General features: G+C 33.9%; 1 protein-coding gene across 4 annotated transcripts in view; it reads left to right on the top strand.

The window, feature by feature from the left end:
- LMBRD2 (LMBR1 domain containing 2) overlaps positions 1–24,622 on the top strand; it is a 53,552-nt gene extending 28,930 nt beyond the window's left edge. For all 4 annotated transcript variants that reach the window (XM_054487046.2, XM_054487047.2, XM_063664717.1 and 1 more), the window contains 11 exons: positions 325–438; positions 823–1,006; positions 5,266–5,447; positions 6,603–6,736; positions 8,073–8,178; positions 8,646–8,743; positions 11,919–12,022; positions 13,191–13,237; positions 14,528–14,633; positions 17,983–18,112; positions 19,085–24,622. In XM_054487046.2, coding sequence (XP_054343021.1) covers positions 325–438; positions 823–1,006; positions 5,266–5,447; positions 6,603–6,736; positions 8,073–8,178; positions 8,646–8,743; positions 11,919–12,022; positions 13,191–13,237; positions 14,528–14,633; positions 17,983–18,112; positions 19,085–19,145 — 1,266 coding nt within the window. In that variant the 3' untranslated portion in view covers positions 19,146–24,622. The remainder of the gene's footprint in view (positions 1–324; positions 439–822; positions 1,007–5,265; positions 5,448–6,602; positions 6,737–8,072; positions 8,179–8,645; positions 8,744–11,918; positions 12,023–13,190; positions 13,238–14,527; positions 14,634–17,982; positions 18,113–19,084) is intronic.
- The last annotated feature ends 735 nt before the right edge of the window (positions 24,623–25,357 follow it).

Below are 25,357 nucleotides of genomic sequence, written 5' to 3'. Positions count from 1 at the left end.
AAAAATAATTTATCCTACTTAGAATAATCTTCTCAAATACTAGTTGCTTCCTGTAGGTAAGCTCCCCTTCCTATAGCCATCTATATCTCTCTGGTATATATGAACACAAAGATTAATATTATAAAGGTGAGAAGAAATTCAGTACATCTTTTAAGACATTTTCAAGAAAATATCAGCAATTGAAGTCTAACTAGAGATGACAATAAAGTAGGAAGATGTTTTTGAGAAAAGTAGAACTGCTCAACAATGAAAGATTTTTAATAAAAATAAATTTTTATCTTTTTACAATTAAGATTTTTAAAAATCTACTTTTTTTTTTTTTAGTGCCCTACAGAGTATCAGGAAAAAATGGGTAGGAACATGGATGATTATGAAGATTTTGATGAAAAGCATAATATCTATCCAAGTGAAAAAAGTCTGGTAAAACTGCATAAACAGGTAACTTTGTTAATTAAAAGTATTTTACTTAATGATAATTTTAATTAGACTTATAATCATTGCTCATAAAAAAAGGAATTTTTAGTGAGTGTGTATTTAAAACTTCCTTTAATCCTGTCCTTATTATTCTTTGAAATATTTTATCTCTGTGTATACCAGCAGAGGTACTATTGGCATTTGGGGAGGGAGAATTCTTCACTGAGCATAACTGTTACATTATATAAAACTGTTACATCATTTTAGGACATTAATATTCTCAGCCTGACCCAGTAAATGCCCTAGCACTTTCCCATTGTTGTGACAATCAAAACATGCTCCCTAGTGGAGAGTTGAACCACTGTTGGATCAGAACACTGCCAGGTCTACCCCCATTCTCTTTTTTAGGTGATTTATTCAGTTCAGAGACACCGTCGAACTCAAGTACAATGGCAGATTCTTTTGGAACAAGCATTTTATCTAGAAGATGTAGCAAAAAATGAAACTAGTGCTACTCATCAGTTTGTTCACACCTTTCAATCGCCGGAGCCGGAAAATCGATTTATCCAATATTTTTATAATCCTACATTTGGTATGTAATTTGATATAAATTTCAAACTTTAATGATGAAAAGTTTTCTGTAGAAAAAAGTTAAGTATTTTCACCAATGCAAAGTTGAATTTTATTTGTATTATTTGATTTATACCATGTGATATTAAGTATCCGGTAACATTTCCCCAAAATAACTATTTTACTTATCATATAACATATAATCCATCAGTTTCCACTGTTACTTCACAAATAATAAAAATTCTATTAAAAAAACATGTATACATCAAGCATATTTTGTATAATGCATAATATATATAATTATGCATTGCTTAATGACTGGGATTACTCTGAAAAATGTATTGTTAGACAATTTTATCACTGCATGAGCATCATAGGGTATGTACTAAACCTAGATGGTATAGCCCACTACACAGGTAGGCAATATGGTATGGCTTATTACTCCTAGGCTACAAACCTGTACAGCATGTTACTGTACTGAATAGTGTAGGCAGTTGTAACACAGTGGTTTTTGTGTATATAAACATAGAAAAGATAATAGTAAAAATGCAGTATTGTAATTTTATGGGATCACCATTGTATATGCAGTCCCTCATTGACTGGAATGTTGTTATGTGACACATGACTGTACTTAAAATAGTTAGAATTTTAAGTAATTTTACATCACAAGCTTGGGTCTCTTCTTCAGTCTTGACATACTACTGAAATATTTCCTTAAGTAGTCCTCTTTGATTATTAACATTTATTAGTCTTATTATAAAACCTATATTCTGTAGTTATCATTTTTCTCCTTTTTGCTAATTTATGGCAGTCCCTTCAAGTATTGTCAAATTTAGTGTGAAGAAACTTAAAGCAAGTACCAAAGTGTCATAGTATTAAAACTTCTATTTACCTTATTTATTTAAAAAAATGGTTATATTCACTTGATTCTCCTTTGCATGTTTGATTTTGAGTATGAAGACTTAATGGCTATAACAAATACCTCAGAAAACTCCTTTAACAAAAATCCTTCCTAATTAAATGAAGGAATGATGTGTCTGTTTTCATTCATTCAACAAATATTTGGGTACATTAGTGCTATGTATTATTGGGTGCTGGGTAGCTTGGTATATATCAATTTAAAAAGACAGAAATTCCTGCCCTTGTGAAGTGAGAAAAACAGACAATAAACATATAAAGGCATAAAGATACTGAATAGGCAGTTGATTACAGAAATTTAAATTCAAGGGAGAAGTCTGAACTGCAGATATGAATTAGGGTACCATCGATGTGTAGGGAACCATGGGGTCAGAATAAAATCAATAAAGAAGTAATTGAGATAGAGAAAAGAGAAAAGTCTGAGGACCAAGCCTGAGGCACTCCAGAATTTAGAGATTAGGTGGATGAGAAGTAACCAGCAGAAAAGACTAGAAAAGGAGGGGCCAGTGAAATAGGAAAATTAGGACAATGAAGTGTTTTGAGGAAAAGAGTATATAAAGTACCTTTTCAAATGTTGCACATAGATTAAGGATCGTAAATATTAAGATCTGACCATTGGATTTTAGAGAAATGAGGGGAGAGGATAAAAAAGCCTGACTGAAATTTAAAAGAAATAAGAAGAGGAACAATTGGAGACAGACTAGAAAACTCTAAAAATGTTTTCCTTATAAAAGGGAACAGAGAAAAGGGGTAGTAGCTGAAAGAGGATTGGGGGCATAGTCAAGAGAAATTATCACATGTAATTAGTAAATGATATAATAGAATTTGAGGCCAGGCGCGGTGGCTCATGCCTGTAATCCCAGCACTTTGGGAGGCCGAGGTGGGCAGATGACGAGGTCAAGAGATTGAGACCATCCTGGCCAACGTGGTGAAACCACGTCTCTACTAAAAATACAAAAATTAGTTGGGCTTGGTGGCGCGTGCCTGTAGTCCCAGCTACTTGGGAGGCTGAGGCAGGAGAATCACTTGAACCCAGGAGGCGGAGGTTGCAGTGAGCCGAGATTGCACCACTGCACTCCAGCCTACCTGTAGTCCCAGCTACTTGGGAGACTAAGGCAGGAGAATCGCTTGAACCCGGGAGGCAGAGGTTGCAGTGAGCCAAGATTGCACCACTATACTCCGGCCTGGGGATAGAATGAGACTCTGTCAAAAAAAAAGGAATAGAGAGAGAGACGAAAGAAAAGAAAAGAAAGAGAAAAAGAAAGAAAAAGAAAGAAAGAAAGAAAAGAAAAAAATAATAGAATTTTATAAGACAATGGAGAATTTCTAGGACAATGTTCATGACTAGTAGAGATGAGATGGTGGGAAATAGTGAACAATGAAGAGAATGGTGGAGGTAAGGCACAGATGTAACTAGCTGAGAAGATGTAATGGTAGAAACTTGGGAAAATTCTCCTCTGATCACTTCTGTTTTCTCAATGAAATGTGGAGAGTAAGTATAGGAGAGGAGATTTTAGAGATTTGAGGAGGGAAGAGAAGGTGCAAAATAGTTGCCTAGGAGAGTGGGCATGGGAGAAGATTGGGGAATTATAGTAGGCTAGTGAGGCAGTACTGAGGACCCACTTGAAGCTAGTGATTAAGAATTTAAAGTGAGGCCAGTCAACAAGGTGGGGTGTCTTTCTCCTGCAATGTGCAGCGATGTGGATGCAGGTTCAGAGTAGCCAGGGAGTTGGATTTAACCAGGTGTGATTTAGCTTAGCAGGTACAGTGGAGCAAAATGGGCCAAAGTAAGTGGGATACTGTCCTCAAAGACTGGAATCTGAGCTGCATAAGGAAGGAAGGGTATCAAAGTGTTAAATAACAGTAAAAATGTGATAGAATAAATTGATTTTTCGTCCAGGTATGGTCAGTTAGTGGAGTTGAAATACTGTACTAGATGAAGGTATTGTTTGAAGACAAGGATGCTGGAATGTGATTATATGGAAGGGCTGGAGATACTGATAATAAAAGGTTTAGGCATCACTATAGCAACAAGTAATTGAGGTAGGGTGGAGGGAAAGTTCATTAGAGGAGAGGAAGTCAAAGAAATGAGAGATACGTGTATTAAAAGGGGAATCATTTATGTGGATATTGAAATCACTAGGAATTATGAGAGGAAAGTTGTAAAGAATTACAGTGAACCAGAAGCTCAACTGTTCAATAAATGAACTAAAAATATAGCTTTTTAATTTATTGAGCTTTCTTTTTTAAATTTTTATTTATACCTAAATTCAGACTTAAAACCAAAATAGTGCTGGGCGTGGTGGCTCACACCTGTAATCCCAACATTTTGTGAGGCCAAGGTGGGTGGATCATGAGGTCAGGAGATCGAGACCATCCTGGCTAACACGGTGAAACCCTGTCTCTACTAAAAATACAAAAAATTAGCTGGGCGTGGTGGCACGCGTCTAATAAAAATACAAAAAATTAGCTGGGAGTGGTGGCACGCACCTGTAGTTCCAGTTACTCGGGAGGCTGAGGCAGGAGAATTGCTTAAATGCCGGAGGCAGAGGTTGCAGTGAGCCGAGATCATGCCACTACACTCCAGCCTGGGCGACAGAGCGAGACTACGTCTCAAGAAAAAAAAAAAAACCAAAACAGTACAAAATATTCCCATATACCCTTTAACCAGGCTCTCCAATGTTAACATTTTGCCATATTGATTTGCTTTATCTGTATGTATTTTTTTCTTACCATTTTAGAGTTGTATCCAGACATGATGCCTCCTTGTTCCTAAATGTTTCCGTGTATATTTTCGAAAAATAAAGATATTTTCTTACATAGCCAAATACAGCCATCAAAATAAAAAAAAAAATATTTATACTCTACCATTATTTACAGACCTTATTCAGATTTTGCTATAATTGTCCCAATAATATTTTTTGTAAAAAATCCCAGATCGTGCATCACATTCAGTTGTTATGTCTCCTTAGTTTTCTCTAATCTGACACAGTTTCTCAGTCTTTGTGTTTTATGATATATCAGAAATGTTTTGGGGAGTATAGGCCAGTTTTTTGTTGAATGTCCCTGAATTTGACTTTGATGTTTCTTTAAAATTAGACGCAAGTTCTGCATTTTTCGTAGGAATACTACAGCAGCAATGTCATGTTCCTATCAGTACATCATAGCAGGAGGCACACGATGTCAGTTTGTCCCATCATGGGTGTCATTTGGTTAGGGTGGTATCTGCCTGGTTTCTCCACTGTAAAATTGTTGTTTTTCTCTTTGTAATTAAGTATCTTATTGGGAGCTATTTTGAAACAATGTAAATATCCCATTACTCTTTTATAGTTTTCATAATCATTTTTTTCTTTTATCTTCTAGAATGGTACTGGGAATGTCTTTTGCGACCATGGTTTTACAAGATACTTGCTGTGGTTCTGTCCATCTTCTCTGTGATTGTTGTGTGGTCAGAGTGCACATTCTTTAGCACTACTCCTGTCTTATCCCTCTTTGCGGTCTTCATACAGCTGGCAGAAAAAACATATAATTATATTTATATCGAGGTCAGTTTATGTTATGTCTGTCATAAAGAGATGTCACTTCATAGTATAATCCTTAACTGTTTTCTCCATGTATTTCTTCTAGTAAAAATGAAAGCAGTGAAGTTTTCTGCAGTGTTGTTACTCAGACTTCCAGAAATGTGCTTCATTATTTTACCCACACTATAGAAACTAATAACTGTATTTGAGGAGAGATGAAAAGTTGCAAGATAGTGCAAAAATCTGAGATTTTTTTTCTTTCTTTCTTTTTTTTTTTTTGGAGGCAGAATCTTGCTCTGTCACCCAGGCTGGAGTGTAGTGGCATGAACATGGCTCACTGCAGCCTCGACTTCCCGGGCTCAAGAAATCCTCTCACCTTCACCTTAGCCTCCCAAGTAGCTGGGCCTACAGCCATGCACCACCATCCCCTGCTAATTTTTGTATTTTTTTGTAGAGTCAGGGTTTTGCCATGTTGCCCAGGCTGGTCTGGAACTCTTGCACTCAAGTGATCCTCCTGCTTCAGGAGGCTCCATCACACTTGGCCCTGGGAATACTTTGATTATATTTATGCCAGTAAAGCTGCATAACTTATAGGCCTCATGTGACTAGTTGCCAAGGGAATGGGAAAACAGGCTAGTGGGAAACATTAGAAGGTAGATTCGAAACTTTTGGATCTAGGATATTAAACAGTTTGAAGTGTTGGTTTTTTTCATAATCTTAGTGGGTGATTAAAAAATTCTCTATTACTTTATTTCAATTTTAGAGCATCAATAAATGTTAGCTAGAAATGAAGGCCAGGCTGGGCATGGTGGCTCACACCTGTAATCCCAGCTCTTCGGGAGGCGAAGGTGAGTGGATCATCAGGTCAGGAGTTTGAGACCAGCCTGGCAAACATGGTGAAAAGTCCGTCTTACTAAAAATACAAAAATTAGCCGGGCATGGTGGCACATGCCTGTAATCCCAGCTACTCAGTTGGCTGAGGCAGGAGAATCACTTGAAGCCAGGAGGTGGAGGTTGCAGTGAGCCAAGATCGCACCACTGCACTCTAGCCTGGGCGACAGGGCGAGACTCCGTCTCAAAAAAAGAAAAGAAAAAGAAATGAAGGATAATACTTGTAATTGTTAAGTGCTAAAGTCTGTTTGTTTTAAACAAACTGCTTTGTTTTTGTTTTTTTTCCAGATTGCCTGCTTCCTTTCCATCTTCTTCTTAAGTATCTGTGTTTATTCTACTGTGTTCAGGATTCGTGTATTTAACTATTATTATTTGGCTTCACATCACCAGACTGATGCTTATAGCCTTCTTTTCAGTGGCATGTAAGTAGGATTATGTTTAGAAGCAAGAGAAATCTCATCACTGAGTGTATTCTTATGGATCTTTTATTTTTTGTTGTTTACAGGTGTTCCACTAACATCTGTATTTCTATCAGCTAATTGATTAGGTTTAAATATTAAATTGATGTTTGTTGATTGCCAGCTACCTCCTGCTTGAGGTTTAAGGTTAAAATATGTGTGCTAGGTTAGGCTAGAAGGCAGAAGAAGCATACTTAGTGAGCCTGGATTTACCAACCAGAGATTAGCAAGCAGTAGAAACAATGGACAGTTTAGAGACTAAGTCAGACCTAGATGGTGTTCTAAGATTCAGTGGTCTCTCACTGAGTGGAGGAGGACTGAGAAAACCAACAAGAACATTTTTTCCTGAGGAATTTAGAGAGGATTTAGAGAGATGTCTTCAAGTTGGGCAATCTATTACTTGTACAATCTATTACCTGTTCTTATTGTTAAATGAGTCCTATTAGGTATTTATAAAGGATGAACTTAGATAATTTTATAGAGGAGTTGACATCTAAAGTACTTTTAAGCATCTTTTTTGTTGTTTTCCAAATAATTATGGACTCACAGGAAGTTGCAAATGTAGTACAAAAAGTCCTATGTAAACTTCACGCTACCCCCAGTGACATCAAAACCAGGAAATGAGAGTAAAACATTACTATTAACTACAAACTACAGACTTTAGTTGTCACCATTTTTTATCCTTCATTCATTTGTGTGTGTGTGTGTGTAGATTCCTGTAGCCACCAACACAATCAGGATTTAGAAAAGTTCTATCACCACAAAAGAATTCTCTCATGTTTTTTTTAATTCATACCCACACTTTATTCTCCCCAGCCCCAATTATCCAAGAGTGTGGGTATGTAAGGCGTTCTTTTTATTTGGACAGAATTGAACAACTTTATATCTGTGCTTGTCAGAATGACATATGTTGATACAACTTCAGTTCTTTTAGGTACTGAATACAATTCACCTTGAGGATGTTACTCTCCTTGTCATGCTGTGAGATGGATTTTATGGATGGCTTAGTTGTAGGAGATGATGCAAAGGCACTCCACAACTTGTGGGGATAAAGCAATGGCAGAAACCATAAAAGCAAGGAGCTTGAGGCTGTAGTCATGTAGGCATTGATGTGGCAATTTTCAGAATATCTCTGAAGTAAGTGAGGGCAGGTCACATTAAGAATTCAATATATATGTAAAGCAAATAGATGAAAATTTTAGCTATAATTATCTGAAATGTTTTAATACATCTCAGTATAATATAAAATGTATTTTGCTGCTTTACTTTTTATATACATATTTTTAAATGTTTGTTGCAGGCTATTTTGCCGTTTGACACCTCCTTTGTGTCTTAATTTCTTGGGTTTGACCCATATGGATTCATCTATCTCTCACAAGAATACTCAACCCACTGCTTATACATCTGTAAGTATGGTCAGAAAATAGAATTCCTTAGGTTCACTATCTGTATGAGGTGTTGTTATTGTGAAATTTCTTTTAATGCCAGCAGAAAAGTTCTATAGTGTTATTGGTAAAATTTTCTCTTAAAGATTGTATATGTATTACTATTGACTAGATAAAAGTGATTTTGCTTCTTTTATGATAAAAATGTTTTTTTTGGTTCATATATGTTGTCTAGCTGACCAGTATCAAAAGAACTGACCTATACTAATATTAACTTTATAGTCAATGTATGTGATAATTTTGAGTAATAGAGAAAACCTCAATAAAAAGCAGATTTTAAAAAATAAGTCCATTTATTGCTTTTTTTCTATTTTTTAAAAAGTTCAAATGGATTGATATAACTGGTTATAGGCAAATTTTCTAATGATGGAAAGGAATGGAAATTATAGAGCTATTCCAATTTAACTTACTTTTTTCTTGCTCTTCAGATTATGGGTTCCATGAAAGTTTTATCCTTTATTGCAGATGGATTCTATATATATTATCCTATGTTGGTGGTAATTCTCTGCATTGCTACTTATTTTAGGTAAGAAACTTAACATTATTTTTTCTTTTGCTCTTAAATCTGGATATCCTTTCTCTTTAAAGCTCTCTTAAATACTTACTGATTGAGTTTCAGTTTGTTTTATTGTAGCTTTGGAGAAGCTGGGGATAGTTTGAAGGGACTAGTTGAGTGATCAGGTGCGAGTCTCCCTCTAAAAAATTTAAAGAAAAAAGAGGTAGAGTTATTATTCTATTATAATAAATAATATTATTTTAACTTATTCTATTTAGGCTAAAAAATGATAGGATTAATTACAGAATGTTAACTCTAAGTCCTGGCCTTTGACACTGACAGCTAGCATAGCCTGCAAAACACCCTTATGTCCAGCTTTTTTCTAATGACGTAAATTAGCCTTAGAGCTTTCCAATAATTATTGCTGGGTGTCTAGATGCTTCAGACCATGGCCAGCACAAAGGGTCAGGTGAGGACCGATTGTAATCAAGCTGTACATTAAGACTAGAGGAGAAATTTTATCCTGTGTCATAAAGTACATGGCATGCTGTTTTCATGGAATTAGAATGAATGGTAGAATCTAGGCAGGAGTGAGATTCAAAAGGGGTTAAAGGATAGGTGTACTTGGCTTCTCCCATCTGTCTTTCCTTCTTTTTACATGTCAGGCCTCCTCATCCTGTACTCTGCCCTCTTTCATTGCCGAAGTGCTCCATAACATACCCAAAATACCACTTTTTCAAAAACACTTAAAAATGTTCATTGCTTACTCTTCCGAGAAAAATATATTTTATCTACCCACTTTATTTAAATCTTCCAATACCATTTTATAGTTGTTACAGATAATATCTACTAACATTACAGTAATGAGTAAACAGATATTGTTTAAAATACATTCTCTATTGAATTTTTGAAAATATATTTTACTTTCTTATAAGTAAAATAACTAAAAGATTATAACTTCAAATTGTAGCAGGATGAGCCGCAGACAAGAACCCCTCAGACACCGAGTTGTAGAAGGAAAGGGCTTTATTCAGCTGGGAGCATCGGCGGACTCACATCTTCAAAAACCGAGCTCCCCGAGTGAGCAATTCCTGTCCCTTTTAAGGGCTTACAACTCTAAGGGGGTCCTTGTGAGAGGGTCTTGATAGATTGAGCAAGCAGGGGGTACGTGACTGGGGGCTGTATGCACCGGTAATTCGAACAGAACAGAACAGAACAGAACAGGGATTTTCACGATGCTTTTCCATACAATGTCTGAAATTTATAGGTAACACAAGCAGTTAGGTCAGGGGTTGATTTTCAACTACCAGGCCCAGGGCGCGGTGCTGGGTTATCTGCCTGTGGATTCCATTTCTGCCTTTTAGTTTTTACTTCTTTCTTTGGAGGCAGAAATAGGGCACAAGACAATATGAGGGGTGTTCTCCTCCCTTAAAATAATACTTTTAATATGAACTGATAGCAAATTTGATATTTTTAGTGTTTTCTTTAGGTGGAGGAGACAGTAACAGATCTACAGTGTGAAAATGATGTATTAAAAGAAGAGACTAGTCATACTTTGTGTGCCTAAAACTATGTTTTTATTATGTGCTTAATCATTTGAAAAGTTAATAAAGTGGAACATTAAGAACTTGTAATGTATAAATGATTTTTTTAATGTTACAGTTATGCTGGCAAGATTAGCATTTCTTCTTACGTTATTAGATGGTTATATAGATCAAGTGATATGGGGCAGAATAGTGATCTGTCAACTATAAAATCTTAGCTATAAGGAATCACTATGTCCGAAAGCAAAATTGTTAAACTTAAATATAATCATTAAAAGTGTCTTTCTAGAGTTAATCAGGATAAACTTTGAGTGCCATTTTATCTTTAAGGGAAAAAAAAAGTTGTATTCCTTAATTTTCAGATTAACTCACAAAATAGATTTTCTGTTATAGAAACACCTGAAGCAATTGGCCTTACTGACATTTCAATGATAGGTTAACTTGATAAGTTCATTTTCATTTGAAATGCTGCCATAATTAGTCTAATTCCCACACTATTAGCAACACAGCCACACCCAGAGTGAATATTCAGACTTACCTGCCTAGAGAGCATAATGTTGTTTCCTGATACTTCAGACAAAGAGAAAACTTTCCCAGAGACGGTGATCTAATTCTGAGCTTCTCATCCCAGAGTATAGTACTCCCATAAGGATGTGAAGATGGTAAGGAAATGTTTGAAGTCAGAGAATTAACATGATCATCTACAAAACCCCAATTTTACCCAATGGTAATGCATAAAAAACATTTGTATATGAATGAAACAAGTAGATATATTATGGATTAGCTAGATATTTACACATTTTTACTGCAAAATGGAATGGAGATCTTCACTTTTTCTAAATTGCTTTCCTGTTTTCCCTTCGTCTCTCTCTCTCTCCTTCACCACTTTCTCCTCCTCTTCCTCCCTCTCTGTGTAGAAGTACATCATTGAAAAAGTTTGAGAACTAATATAATAAAAAGAGCTGCTTGGTTTTTATTTTCTCTGGGATTTAAATTCTAGGTCTGTCATTTATTAAGGGATCTTTAGCAAAGTATTTAACCCCTTAGACCTGTTTTCTTATCTGTAAAGTGATATTTATCTCTTAGAGTGATAGTAAAAATTAAATAAGAAGGCATCTGTAAATTATCTCGTGTATAGTTGGATCTTAAGAAATATTAATCCTTCTTATTCACCTATCATTTCCTTCCTTGTGTTCCATATTTTCAGTATTCTTGTCTTGTACAACAATCAAATTTAAAGTAAATAGCAAGTAAGATATAAGGTAGTCTTCAGATAAGATACAGTAATCAATTTGTAGTGTATAAAAGCTATTTAAATAGTTAACTAGATCAGAGGAAAAAAATTGCTCTTACATTATTATAGTTATCATTTTAGCATCTTGGTATAATTGTTTTCTGAAGGTATGCTGATAACTTGACTTAATTGACATCTATAAGAAGCCTGAATATAGTGCATACCCTAATCAGTGAAGTACAGGGCATACACTTCTTAGAAAGGGAGTGTACTTCCTGAAGCATGTCAGATATGACAGTAGATAACTATATGATAACAGATAATGAAGCATAGTCTTCTTTTGGAGTGACAATGCTAAAGAACAATTCATCTAAATATTTACAATGTGAAATAATGTTTGTCTTTTTAAAAAATCTGCTTTTATTAGTTTGGGAACCCGTTGTTTGAATCTGCTTGGTTTCCAGCAGTTTATGGGAGATGATGATATGACATCAGACTTAGTTAATGAAGGAAAAGAATTAATCAGAAAAGGTAAGATTTGTCTTTTAAAATAAATGAAGGGAAAATACTAAGTGCTAAGACTCAAAATACAAAATTAATATTTGTGTAGTTTGTGAATAATTTTTAATTTATCCTAAGAAATTATAAAATAATGCACATTTTTAGCTAAAAATGTACATATAGCCTTTCTAGCAAAAATAATTTGAAAACATGAATAATTGTTTTATCTGTCTTTAAGAAATTCTGAAGCTTAAATTATTAGTATGTCTGCAGCGAGATAACACCCTTGTATGGTCTTGGAATCATTTTCATGTTTACCTTGAAACATATTTGCCAAGTTCTGCACAACTATAAAACTCATTAATTTAAAGAATCATCAGTTTGAAATTGCATGGGAAATCATTCAAACAAAGGCTACTTTTTTAGAATGTGATGATCATTAACAGCCTGTTAGAATACATGGCACTCTAGTAGAATCATATCACAAAACTGAGTGTATTAAATTTACTGATGTTCAAAGTGGTGATAGCATGGAGAGAAAAAAACTTGACTTTTGGGACATTGGTCTTAGACATTCTCCCTACTTGAGTCTGGGGCTTTTGTGTGATTTTGAGTTGAATGTAAGACAAAATGTATTGCAGCTCCAAAATAAGCTAGTGTAGCCTTCACGTGCACTCCTATTAGACCTCATATGGCATAGCACATCCAGTCCTGGGTAAGATTTTTAAGAATAAGACTAATAAATTAGAAGGTATTTAGAGAAGGACAGCTAGAATTATGAGTCTGTAGGGCGTATTCTGTGGGAAAAAAAGTGAAAACATCTTGTCTGTAACCTAAAGAGAGTAACAAGGAAAGCGACTCATACAGAAAGAAAAGAAGTATGAACTTAACTTAGAAGACAGGAATAAAAGAGAATAGAATTTACAGAGAAACAAATTTCAGGTCATTGTGAGAAAGAAGTCTTTCTTCCCTAAAGTTATTTAAACGGAGACTACAGGGCCATCTGCAACAAAAATAGAGAAGGCATTCACTACTAAGTAAGGTAACCTCTCAAATTCTTTCCAGCAATAACCTGTAACATTTGATTTTGTGACAAGTTAAAAGAAATATCGGTCATTGCCCGATATCTTTACTTCAGTTGCACTATGTCTGATTTAACCATGTTATGCCATATTTGAGATCATTTTTCTGTCTTTAGAGAAGAGAAAAAGGCAAAGGCAAGAAGAAGGTGAAAATCGAAGAAGAGTAAGTACAGTATTAATTTCTGTAATCTGAAGATTAATTTGAAATTTGATTTCTTAAGAATTTTATTAATTTGGAATAATTAGCTAAAGACAGAAAAAGAAAAACAGTGGGAAAATGTTATAAGGTATATTTTTAAAGAAAGGGAATTTTAATACTTTCAGGTATATACGCTAAATATCCTGACAGACCTGTTCTAAAAGTCATTAGTAATAAATTACTTTGTGTTTAGCATCGAGCAGCTTCTTGCCTAAAGTAGGTGCTCCATGAATATTTGTTGAATGAATAAATACATAAATTGGTGTATTCTTGCTATTAAAGTGGTTTTGATTGCTTTAAAATTGTTTCTCTTTTTTTGGTGCTGTGACATTAATTTTATTCCTCCTTAATTTTTCTTTAAGCCTCCATTTTCTGAGGCAAACTAGCCTCCTAGAAAATGAAAAGGCAAGAAATGAGTAAAATTTAATGATAATTACCACACTTTTTTTTAACAAATGGGTGTATATACTGGCAAAGTAAAAACTAACAGGAGAGTTGATAGTTGTCTTTGTGTATCTTCATATATGGGTATCTTCTTTATTTTAGAAGGCAGAACTAGAACCAAAGAGTAGAAGTTACTAGAGATAGATTTCTCTTCTCTATGAGAATTTCTAAATTACACAATTTACCAGAATTGTAATAGGCTTCTCGGACATAGAAAATTACATGCTATCTAGTCAGAGAGCCAAAAAGCATCTGGCACTGCTTGGAAAGTTGCATTAGGTGACTTCTAATGTCCCTTTCAATTCTAAGAATTTGATGAGTAGAATCCAGTTAATATGGTTTTACTTCATTTAAGATAACACACAATGCCGTGTGAGTCATAGGCTAATTATGTTTGTATACAACTTTAGCTGTTGACTTTTTAGCTCTCTAATATTTGTAGTTTACTTGAGTGAAAGAAAATTTTGTTAATGTCTATTAGTCATTATGGGTTCTCATAACTTTTACGTGGTCAAAGTAAGCTTGTTGTAGTAATATTGTTTTACATTTTAGATAGATGAATAACAACCAAAGTTAGCAAAAATCTCTCTATGTCATTTGTAAAAGTTGAAGTTTATAGAGACTGTGACTTCAATAAATCATGTAAAAATAAAAACATTGACCTATGATTTTTAAAGATACTAGGATAATTATATTGATTACTAATGAATCTCTGATGAAAATAAATTATATTATATTGCATATGTAATCTCTTGACATTAATGAATTATTTTCTGTTCTATTATATGATTATTTGTGCTTCTTTTCTAGGAATGGAAAGAACGTTATGGACATAATAGAGAAGATTCCACTAGGAACAGAAATATTCATACTGACCCCAAAGAGTCAAACTTCTCAGATGTTAATACCAACCGTTGTAAGTAGTTTATCTTCTAGTTCACTTGGAAATTGTTTTCTGATGCTTGCTTGCGTAGAGATTGAGTGTTAGAATACTCATCCAGAAATGCCTTTGTAGAATTATAAATGGTATATTTGCAGTGACTTCTTTTTTTTCTGCATTCCTCAGTATATAGAAGGAAGGGGAAGCTCAAATATGTACTGTGGTAGGGAAAGGAGAAACTGGGGCATCAAATGAATAGTTGTAAGTATACTAACCCTAAATAATATAAGCACTTATCCCAGGTATGTTCTAGGCAGGTGTTTATTTCTATAACTTACTTGATGTTTTTCTTTCCTATTAGTAGGTGTAGGTTATTCAGTCATTTTTATAATAATTTATTGACTGACCCATATAAGTTAGGCATATTCCCAGGTATACAGCAATACAAAGAAGGTATATTTCTTGTCCTCAGGATGCTCATAATTCAGTGAGGGACTGATACCAGACAGAAGCCATCTGCTACCAGGGTGGGTTAGGAAACCTTGTATCACTGACCCCACACTGACATGATGCAGAAGCTATTTAGGAGGTGCCAAGAAACCAGTTTTTACCTAGGACCTTGAACTGAGTAGAAGGAAGAGGCTGTTTTTGGGAGAGATGTAAGATTGCTGAAAGAGCCCCACCACTGAGGCTTCAGTGCACAGGGTTTAAGACTGAGGATGGAGGAGAAAAACTGAGCACTCTCACCCACTCAGCTACAAGTTTCGCACTGAGTACCAAGCAATAGTAGTCAATTGTTGGAGGAGGAATAGAAACATGGAGAAGACTCGCTCTGTGGTATATCCATATCCATGCAGGGACTACTGAAATCTGAGAGTGGAAAAAGAATACTGAGAGAAACCATCTGACACTTGAGGCCCTACTAAGTACAAGGTCATAGGATTTCATTACTAGAGAAATGGGAAGTCTGTGGGGACTTAAGGAAACTAAAGCAACAACCAAATCCAAACTCAGATCAACTATAGGTTGAGTGATTCCAGCCCTCAACAGTGATGATCTAATAGAAGAGGTGTGCCCATTCTGGGCATAAAACTATGATTTCTCTCCATCTTTTCCTTCTTTTACACATAATGTCTGGCTTTTAACCCAAAATTATGAGATATGCAAGAAAGTAAGATAATATGAGCCATTTTCAAAACATAAAATAGTGAACATACCAGACCCAGAGGTGGCTCAAATGTTGAAATTAGCAGACAGTGCAGTGACTTTAAAATAACCAACTGGTATGTTAAATGATCTGATGGAAAGGTTGGACAATGTGCATGAACAGATGGGGGGTATTTCACCAGAGAGATGGAAACTATACAGAACAGCTAAATAGAAATGTTAAAAATATTTTAATTACAGACTATGTATGATATTGTAGATTCCTCATGACAGCTCTGATGGAAGGATGCACACCAGATGCAGAAGGAATTCAGTTTGGGGATTGAAAAAGAGGGCTTATCTTAGGAAAGAGTTTTTATAATGAAGAAATATTTCTGTAATAAGGACATGTTTAGCTGAGTATTTAAAAATGGATAGTACTTAGCCAGGTGAAGGGTATTTTAATTAGAAGGGAGACTAAGTGCAGGACGTTGTGGCATGAGGGAACCTTTGGGAAAATGCATGTTTTTCTCTGTAACTAAAGCCTAAGCATGGGGAGGCTAATAAGAGAGGAGGCCACAGAGTAGCTGGGGAACAGATATTGTCATTCTCCAATGTTTGGATTTGGGGCCGGGCGCGGTGGCTCATGCCTGTGAGGCTGAGGTGGGTGGATCACCTAAGGTTAGGAGTTCGAGAGCAGCCTGGCCAACATGGTGAAACGCCGTCTCTACTAAAAATACAAAAAGTAGCTGGGCATGGTGGTATGCTCCTGTAATCCCAGCTACTCAGGAGGCTGAAACGGGAGAATCACTTGAACTCAGGAGGTGGAGGTTGTAGTGAGCCAAGATCATGTCACTGCACTCCAGCCTGGGCAACAGAGCAAGACTCTATCAAAAAAAAAAAAAAAAAAAAAGAAAGAAAAAAAAGTTCGGATTTTGACCTAAAAGTCAGATTTCAATCTGGGAAGAAGCATGATAAGATTTTTGGTTTAGAAAGATGAATTTGATGGCAGTATAAAGCATAATTCTTGGGGAAGTGAGATGTAGAAACCATTTCAGAGACTGTTTGGTAATACAGTCAAGAAATGATTAGGGTCTAAAATAAGGCAGTTGTCCTGGAGATGAAAAGAAAAGGATTTATTTGAAGGACTTTAGGGTAGAATAAATAGGAAAGGGCTAAAGCTTTAGTTAAAACTAGGAAATAGGATTCTGTAAAGGGATTTGGACGCTTGCTTACCATAGAGTGGAAGGAAGTTTACAGAATAGAAAGACCTGGCAAGACGGGAGAATGCTTAAGAGGTGTCACAAAGTCATAGGATGATGAATTAGAGAGAATCTAGCATGTATTGGGCAATTGCGATTTGCTGAATGAGTGAGAGAAAAGATGAAGAGATTTGCATTTAGGACAGAGTCCAAGCTTACAAAAATGTAAATATGATAGAATTGGCTTGCATTAAGTTTTCAGAAAGAACTATATCATAAAGCTGTTGTAAATCTACTTGGACTCCTCTGAACAACATTGTGAAAATTTGGTTTGTTTATAAAGAAATCCCTATCCACACAGAGAAGGGAGAGTTAGTTTTCTTTATCTGCTGTCAGGTATGATAATCATTAGCCACATGTGGCTATTGAGCACTTGCAACATGTTGAAATGGTAATATTTTGGATATACTGTGTTTAAATATATTAAAATTAATTTCACTTGTTTCTTTTTACTTTTTAATATAGCTACTAGAAATTTTCTAATTAAATATCGGCTTGCATTCTATTTCTGTTTGCTAGTGCTACCCATACTCTTGCCTTATGGTAAAAAGACACACCTTTTTTTAAGAGTTTGAGCTGATTACACATTAAAGTCCTAGCCAAGAAATGAGGCTTACTGTAACACCAACTCAAACTACTTTTGTTAATGAACAGTTTCACCATTGTGATAACATAGTTAAATGTTAATTCTGAGTTACACTAATGAAATGTTTGCGCTGTATCTGCTTCTGAGCTTAGAGAGCTTCTTAGCTAACTACCAGCCCAGAGAACTTTTCCTTGCTATATTCTGTTACACTGCTTATAATTTTAATCTGATTTTAAGGAACCATGTAGTTATCTTTTCTTATGTTCTTTGTCTTCAGAATGAAAATTCAGATTCCTTGGAATTTTGATTTTTCTTTCTGTACCTCCATAGACTGTGATCCATAAGTTAAAAGACAGTAGGGAAGTAGACATTTTTCCCCCTTCCTTTGCAGCTGCATTCAAATATACCAGGGCTAATAACAGGACTGAAAGGGACCGGATAGAACTTCTCCAAGATGCAGAACCTTTGGATTTTAATGCAGAAACATTCACTGATGATCCTCTTGAATCTGAATCAGGAAGGTAAGTTCTGGCTGTGACATTTTAGCTCTAGCATTCCTCTACAATTTTAATAACACATTGACTTGACAAGATTGAAAATAAGTAAGTAAAGGTAAAAGTAAACAAGTGATAAGTAAAGGAAAATGTTCATTTTCACTAATAATAAAAAATATATTAAGTAACTTGATACCTTTTTAGACTTTCTAATGCTCTTATATTTTAAAAATTATATCATCCAGTAATGGTAACTAAAATTGTTATCTTCATACAATACTAGTGGTGTTATAAATAAGAAAGAATAATTGAAATATATAGCAAAGGATCAAAACAATGTTTATATGCCTATTTCTGATTGTCCCATTTGTGAAATTTATTATATTTAGTAACTGCTGCATAGCAGTGTCTAGATACTAGACACTATTCTAAGCCCTTTAACAAAAATATTGTAATTGTATGGTTGCAAATTCAGTTGGATTTAAATCCAGAGAGGCTCAGTAAAGTGCCTAGAGTCACACAACTTGTAAATGGTAAGTCAGGCATTCAAACTGCAGTATTCTGGCTACAGAGTCTGTACTTTTAGCCATTATGCTATAAGCACATAATTAAATAAAAGCAAAATATCATGTGCACGAAAATGTTTACTATAGTATTGCCTATATGCAGTAAAAACCTAGGTTATATTTATATGCAACAATTGAGAGTGGTTATTGAATTGATTAATCTCCCAGATGTGTCTTACATCCCCTGCCCCTTCTTTTTACATCTCTCACTCTGTCATGCATATATTCTAGGGTCTAAAACAGTTGCTGGTTGATTTATAATTAAGTCCTTTTGGATAATATACTTGGAGGGTAAGTTTCTGCTGTCAGCTACTGACTAGATTTTACAGTACTTACAAATTATATGGCCACTCCCTTTTAATGTATTCTTGTTTTCCTCTCTTCCTTTATTATTTTTGATGCCTCAGATCATTTCTTTATGTTCCCTTTTTAGGTATCAGCCTGGTGGACGATATCTCTCGATGTCTCGCAGTGACATATTTAATGATGTTTAAAGTCTGAAAAAGTTTGTGGGACCACTAACCAAGGTCAACACATCAGTTCAGTCTTGATGAACATCTGTGTACCCTAGAATTTCCTCTATAGTCAGTGAAAAGTGTCAAGATAACAAAAAAGGCACTGAGAATTAATTATATCTTAGGAATAGTTTAATTTGCATTGAATAGAGTATCACCTTTTCCAACAAGATTTATTACATATCATTTCCTAAGCATCTGCCTCAGAAATACAGTTACAGTGGAAGGATTTTTAAAAAGATCAACATATGTTAAGAACACGCAGTTTGTTTCAGATTTTTTTCAAGAGAGTTATTTTAAAGATTCAAGGAAGCCATAAGTCATACTAAATATTATATACAGTTTTGTTATTGTGACTTACATTTTTGTTACTTCTAAAAAGTATATTCAGCCTGTATTTCCCAAAGAAATGTAAGTGAATGGAGACCTCAAATAATAACTGTATTCATAAAACTCGTGTCTTAAAACAAGGCTTACTTACTAGACATAACTGAATGTAAAAAGTACTTTTTCAAATCTGTTTGCAAACTAGTGGGGGATTTTTGCATGTATAAGATTAAGACTATACTTCAATTGATGCGTGTCTGTGTATTTAGCATGTGTACTATAATCAGGTGATATAGTATTCCTTCAGTCTTTGTAGTAACTGGATTTTTTTATGCTTCTGGTATTGCTTTATAAAAGATTTTCATTTCAGAAAGCTATGTTCACATTTATCATTTAACATATTGATTTAAATGTTGATTATGCCATTCAAGGATAAATCCTAGGCATTAATGGAAAATAGTTTTTTTTTTTAGTAGTCAAAGAGTCCAACAAAATCCTTCAATATTTAAAGGTACCTGTTTATACTTTTTGAGAAAAAAGCTGGTTATTCAAAGGTAAAAAGTGAATCCATTTACTGTTATGACTAATACTTAAATTGTGGTTTATAGAAAACAAAACTATATTAGAATGGAAATGTGTAATAACTTGTTGGTTAAACATTCTTACTAAATAGATTGTTTTAACGTTTGTGTTTAAGCTAAATTTATGTATTATATTTTAAAGTACTAGTGTTTTATTGAAAAGTGAACATGTTTGATCGCAGCATGCTTGCAAAGAGTTTTCTTATGTCCCTAGAATATTTGTAACTCTTACTGAATCCATGCTACATTGGGTGACCATACTTCAGCTTGCCTAATACAGTCTCAGTGTAACACCTAGTATCCTGTTTATTACTAGTGACTACTTTCACCCTCAAGTATCCCAGTTTGAAGATGAATTATATGGTTCCCCTAACTTGAAGTTAATCTTTCCCTAAGACATAAATTTGAAATTTTTATTTTTCTTTTTAATAAATATTATCATGTAAGTTTTTTTAAAACACAGCTCTATGCAGATATTGAAAGGAATAGAGCATCATCCTCATTATCTGAAAATTTTGATCTTTGAGTTTTTATGATCTTTGAGATTAGATCCCTTTTAAAATAATTATCAGTGGATAGACTTACTCTGAATTGAAGGTCATGTAGACTACACTTAAGAACACATACATACAGTCTTTTCATGTGAAGTGTGGCCAGAAAGCAATAAGCCAGGAGCAGAGATAATTTGATGCTCTTTGTAATTTAATGATTGACTAATTGAATACCTTGGGCAAATCACATAGCTCTTCAGTGCCTCAAGTGCTTCATTCTGCACTTTCATTTGCAGAATGAAGATGATACTTGCTATTTACCTGCTGATCTACCTTACAAAGCCATTGTGAGGAAGTTGAGTTGGTGTATATGTACTGGAGTTTATAACTGTGCTATTTTTCCTAGTGATACTTGAAGGTATTGGATGGGGGAAATGATCACCCCAGAAAGGGGTCCAGTTTCTTGTTATTACAGAAAAGTTTACAAGTCCCTAAAGCAAAAATGCTTTTGGACTAATTCATCAAAAGTCCTGTGAAAGTAGTGTTGTTTTGTTTAGTCTTTGGGTTTACTTTGGAATAATTTCTTAAGTACAATGTTTCTCATCAGGTTTTGTCATGAAATTAAGATGCTGTTGTTGAAACAGAAGCAGAAAAGGAAAAGAAATTAGCCAATTGCTTTTATAACTAACTTTCATAATGCCCTAAGATAAATTGGTAGGAATGTATAAGGTAATGTTACCACTTTCCTTTAGTATTAAATTTTTTATGGTTATAATAATTGAAGTATGTACGTGCATACACTTCACAACCAGTATAGATTCCTTTATGACTTTCAAGTTATATTTAAAATAATATTTGGTTGTTTCAGTGATTCAGAATATTCAACTTTTTAAGCAGAATTTGTCTTACGGAATGTTATATACAATCATATAAAAATGTTATTTTATTGGATAAATTTGAGTTCAGAAGGCAATGACTTGACTCTGGAAGACTCAGTTTATTGCTGGGGAACCAAGTTAGTATTTGTCAAGCCACCTTGTGTAAAAAACTGTAATGGGTAGAAGTTTTCTCTTTTGAGAAGCTTATTGAAATATAATGACATCTACTGCAAAATAGGACTACTAAATACATGTACTTTACATGCAAAGTACATTTCTTAAAGAATTATTTCTGGTAATTTTTGATGACTTTATTACTTGATAATAAGTATTTGTTTAAAATTTTCCAAATTATTCTTTAAATAGTTGTTAGGTAAGAATATTTAGTAAGCCAGTAATTCAGAATAATATTGCAGAAAATAATAATAATCTATTAATTTAATGAATTGCCCCTAAATTACTAATTAACTTCTTTTACAACATAAATAACTTGTTATCAATAGATTATTTTTGTCAAAAACAAAAGAAAGTATAAGTTTAATTATTAAAATTTGCTGTCTTACCAAATGAATACAAGGGCTTTTGAATAATCTCATTGCATAAGAGGCCCTCATTTCACAAAAATGGTAAGAACTAAATCAAAAGATTCAAGCGTTTTCCCTTTATAAAGAATAGATCAGAAAATTTGACAATCCAGACATTCAAAAAAACATTCTGCCAGCTGATTTTTTTGAACTACTATTTGATTAGATGATCAGTTCTGAAATTTAAGCTGGATGTATGCCCAAATTAAATTAGCATAGGAAAGTCAGTGTGGTTTTTTAAAAGTATATTTTAGCATATTAATGTAGAAATTTAATTTACATTCAGTTACAAACCTCATTCTTTATAGCATTAATAGGTTTAGGGAATGTTCTTGATGGTGTGCTGATTACCATATTAGAGAAAAAATAAACTCTCCATATTATAATTCACCTGTTTAGTAAGGTGAGTTTCTTACATGTGATTTGAGTGGATCATGCCTAAAAATTACAAGTATATTTGCACTAAGCGACAAAATATGTCCCTGAATAATCTTAGCATACTTGAATCATCAAATGTAATGGATTGTATTAAATTCTAAATGTTAAGAAGTAAGTGGATTTAGGGTTTTGTCTTTCTTTTCTTATGTCCTCTCTCATTCCTTTATACCTTTCTTCCTTTCTGAGGCCTATGTTTATAGTATGACTTTTAATGTGCTGAAAGATTTTCCTTCTGTTTTGTGTACAGAGTTGTTTTTGATGAGTGGTACACTCAGAAGGAACTAGTTCTGACTACAAATCCCACTACTTGAAATAACAATATTATACCTAAAGTAGTCAAACAGATTTTGCTAGACAGCTAAGCAACATCTGAATACAAATGTAAAGTATGCTGGCTCAGTGTATCTTTTAGATCACTAAAGAGGACACATCGGTAAATAGTTTTCAGTGTAATATTTTTACATAAAAATAGATTTCCCCCCAAAATTTAAGATTTATTTAGATTCTTGAGACATCTTTTTATGAAAAGGAATTAATAACATACATCATCAAAACTTTCCTTAGGAGCATTGAAGCAATATAAGAAGGTTACAGAAGGCCTTCTAAAATATGAATTCCCATCTGTATGAGGTACTTCTTTCCAACTCAGTGACTTTTTGCCCAGAGACTTGGAAGACCGGGCTATGTTTTATTTCCCCTTTCCCAACTCCTGGAGACAAGGCCCTAGGAGCAATTTCCTCCAGTAGGGCAGGCCGTAGTCCTGCTCTGTCTTACTTCCCACTGCAGCAGGAACATGTCCTCGCCTCTGATTCCTTCTGTACCCAGCCATTGGTCCATTGAGGTCAACTGAGGACTCACTGTAATTTTTAAATCTGTTAATAAAGCAAGAATATTGGCATGTTCCTCTTCTCATCAATATCCTAAAAGACATTTGTTTTTTACACACTCCTTGGGAAAAATTAACTTTTTTTCACTGAAAATATTTCCTTTTGTGGTTATCTTGATCTCAGATTATTTTGTGAAAGAATTTTACTGTACTTAGTTCAAAAGAGTAGAAAGAATGATTTACTATTGCAGACATATGTAGGGTAAAATCATAATTTATTTAAACTGACTGTACAACACCATTTGGAGTTGATATTGACATAAATGTTATTAGCCTACTAATTTGGAACTGTATTTCTCAATGCTGGCAAGAATCTTCCCTACTTAGCATACCAAGTTGTAGGGGAGAGACTGTGTATTTATTTTTTGAAAGCAATCCAATGGATTTGTTTTTGTTCATATTTTGAAAACAACTTGAAGGATTTTTCTTATTTTAGAAGGTAGAAAATATGTGGACCTGTGTTTTAAATTACTATAATATGTATTTATAAATTGTGACATTGAATGATACAACAGAGCTCTAATATTGATGTTCTCACTTTCTGGTATTTAATTTTTATAAATGTTTTTGTAAGTAACTAATTGTAGTATTGCTTTTAAATAGTTTTAAAATCTATCTCAAATAAGTTCTGCCCAGACCTATTTCCTTAGGACAGTATTCTGAAGTTCAGTAGTCCAGTGTGAGCTTGAAATACTCCTAGATCCCTTCAGTGATTTTTATATATGCCAATACACAAGCAAATTATTAATATACCAAAAACCTAATTTCTGCATTGCATTAATAAAATACTTGTTATTTTGCCTTTATCCAATTCAGTTGATTTGGTGAAATAGAAAATTAATCTTTTCAAATGTGCATGTGATCATAATTTTTCAAAATGTTACTGTGGTCATTTTTGGTGCGTGATGCCAAATTTGTCTTTAGTTAGCCATTGCTACCTGATATGTAATGACAAATGTTTGATTATCTGATCATTGGGTTGTAGATTAAACTATTTTTTTCTCTGTAGATTCTCACTACGTTTTCAAATATGTATTTGGAAAAAGCTGCAAAGTGCTACCTATAAGCAAATTAGTAACTTTGGCCTTATCTATGCATAGTGTTCTCTCAGTTTGGTTTTGATAAATTCAGTGACTTGCAGTTCCTTTGCAGTATTTTAATTTGTTGTGATGTAATGAATTTTTTGAAATGTTTATTTGATTAGCTGTTAAAATATAGGAAAGAATGTAGGTTTGCATGAAATAAACTACATTTCTACAAGTTAATAAGAATTTTGCTGATTATTTATATATTTTACTTCATTTGAGATTAAGGTTCTTTTAAGTAGATTCAGGCATTCTTTGTTCCTTATAAATTTATTAGCAAATATGACAAATGTTTTAAAATAAATATGTGTACTTTAGTCTTCACATTACTTTTTCTTATGTTTGAAAGTAATTATATTTGTATTGAAACATACTGTACCCCATAAATATGGACACTTATGTATCAATTTAAAACTTATTTTAAAAATTTTTAAAAAGAGAAGTAACCCCCTCACTACAAAATGTTTAAAGAAAATTAGATCAGAAACCAGTGAAATTGAAAATGGGAGAACAGTGGAGAAAATCAACACAACCAAAAGCTTGGACTTTAAAAAAAAAAAAAAAAAGGTCAATAAATTTGATGAAATTTTAACCAGGCTAACCAAGAAGACAGAGTAGGCTGCTTTGCTGTGTACCAAAAATGAACAATTGGAATTTGAAATTTAAAACACAATATCTATATTGGCACTCCCAAAAATGAAATACTTAGGTATAAATCTAATGAAATTTGTATGAGATCTGTATGATGGAAACTACAACTGATGAAAGAAATAAAAAAACTAAATGAATGGAGAAATAGCCCATGTTCATGGATAGGAAAACTCAATATTATCAATATGTCCACTCTTCCCAAATTGATCTATAGATTCAATGTAATTCCATTTAAAATCTCAGCAAGTTATTTTGTGGATACTGACAAGC

This window comes from Pongo pygmaeus, chromosome 4 (assembly GCF_028885625.2).
Source record: "Pongo pygmaeus isolate AG05252 chromosome 4, NHGRI_mPonPyg2-v2.0_pri, whole genome shotgun sequence".
Lineage (NCBI taxonomy): Eukaryota > Metazoa > Chordata > Mammalia > Primates > Hominidae > Pongo > Pongo pygmaeus.
The sequence above is the reverse complement of the archived record's forward strand: the minus strand, read 5'-3'. Positions and strand labels throughout refer to the sequence as shown.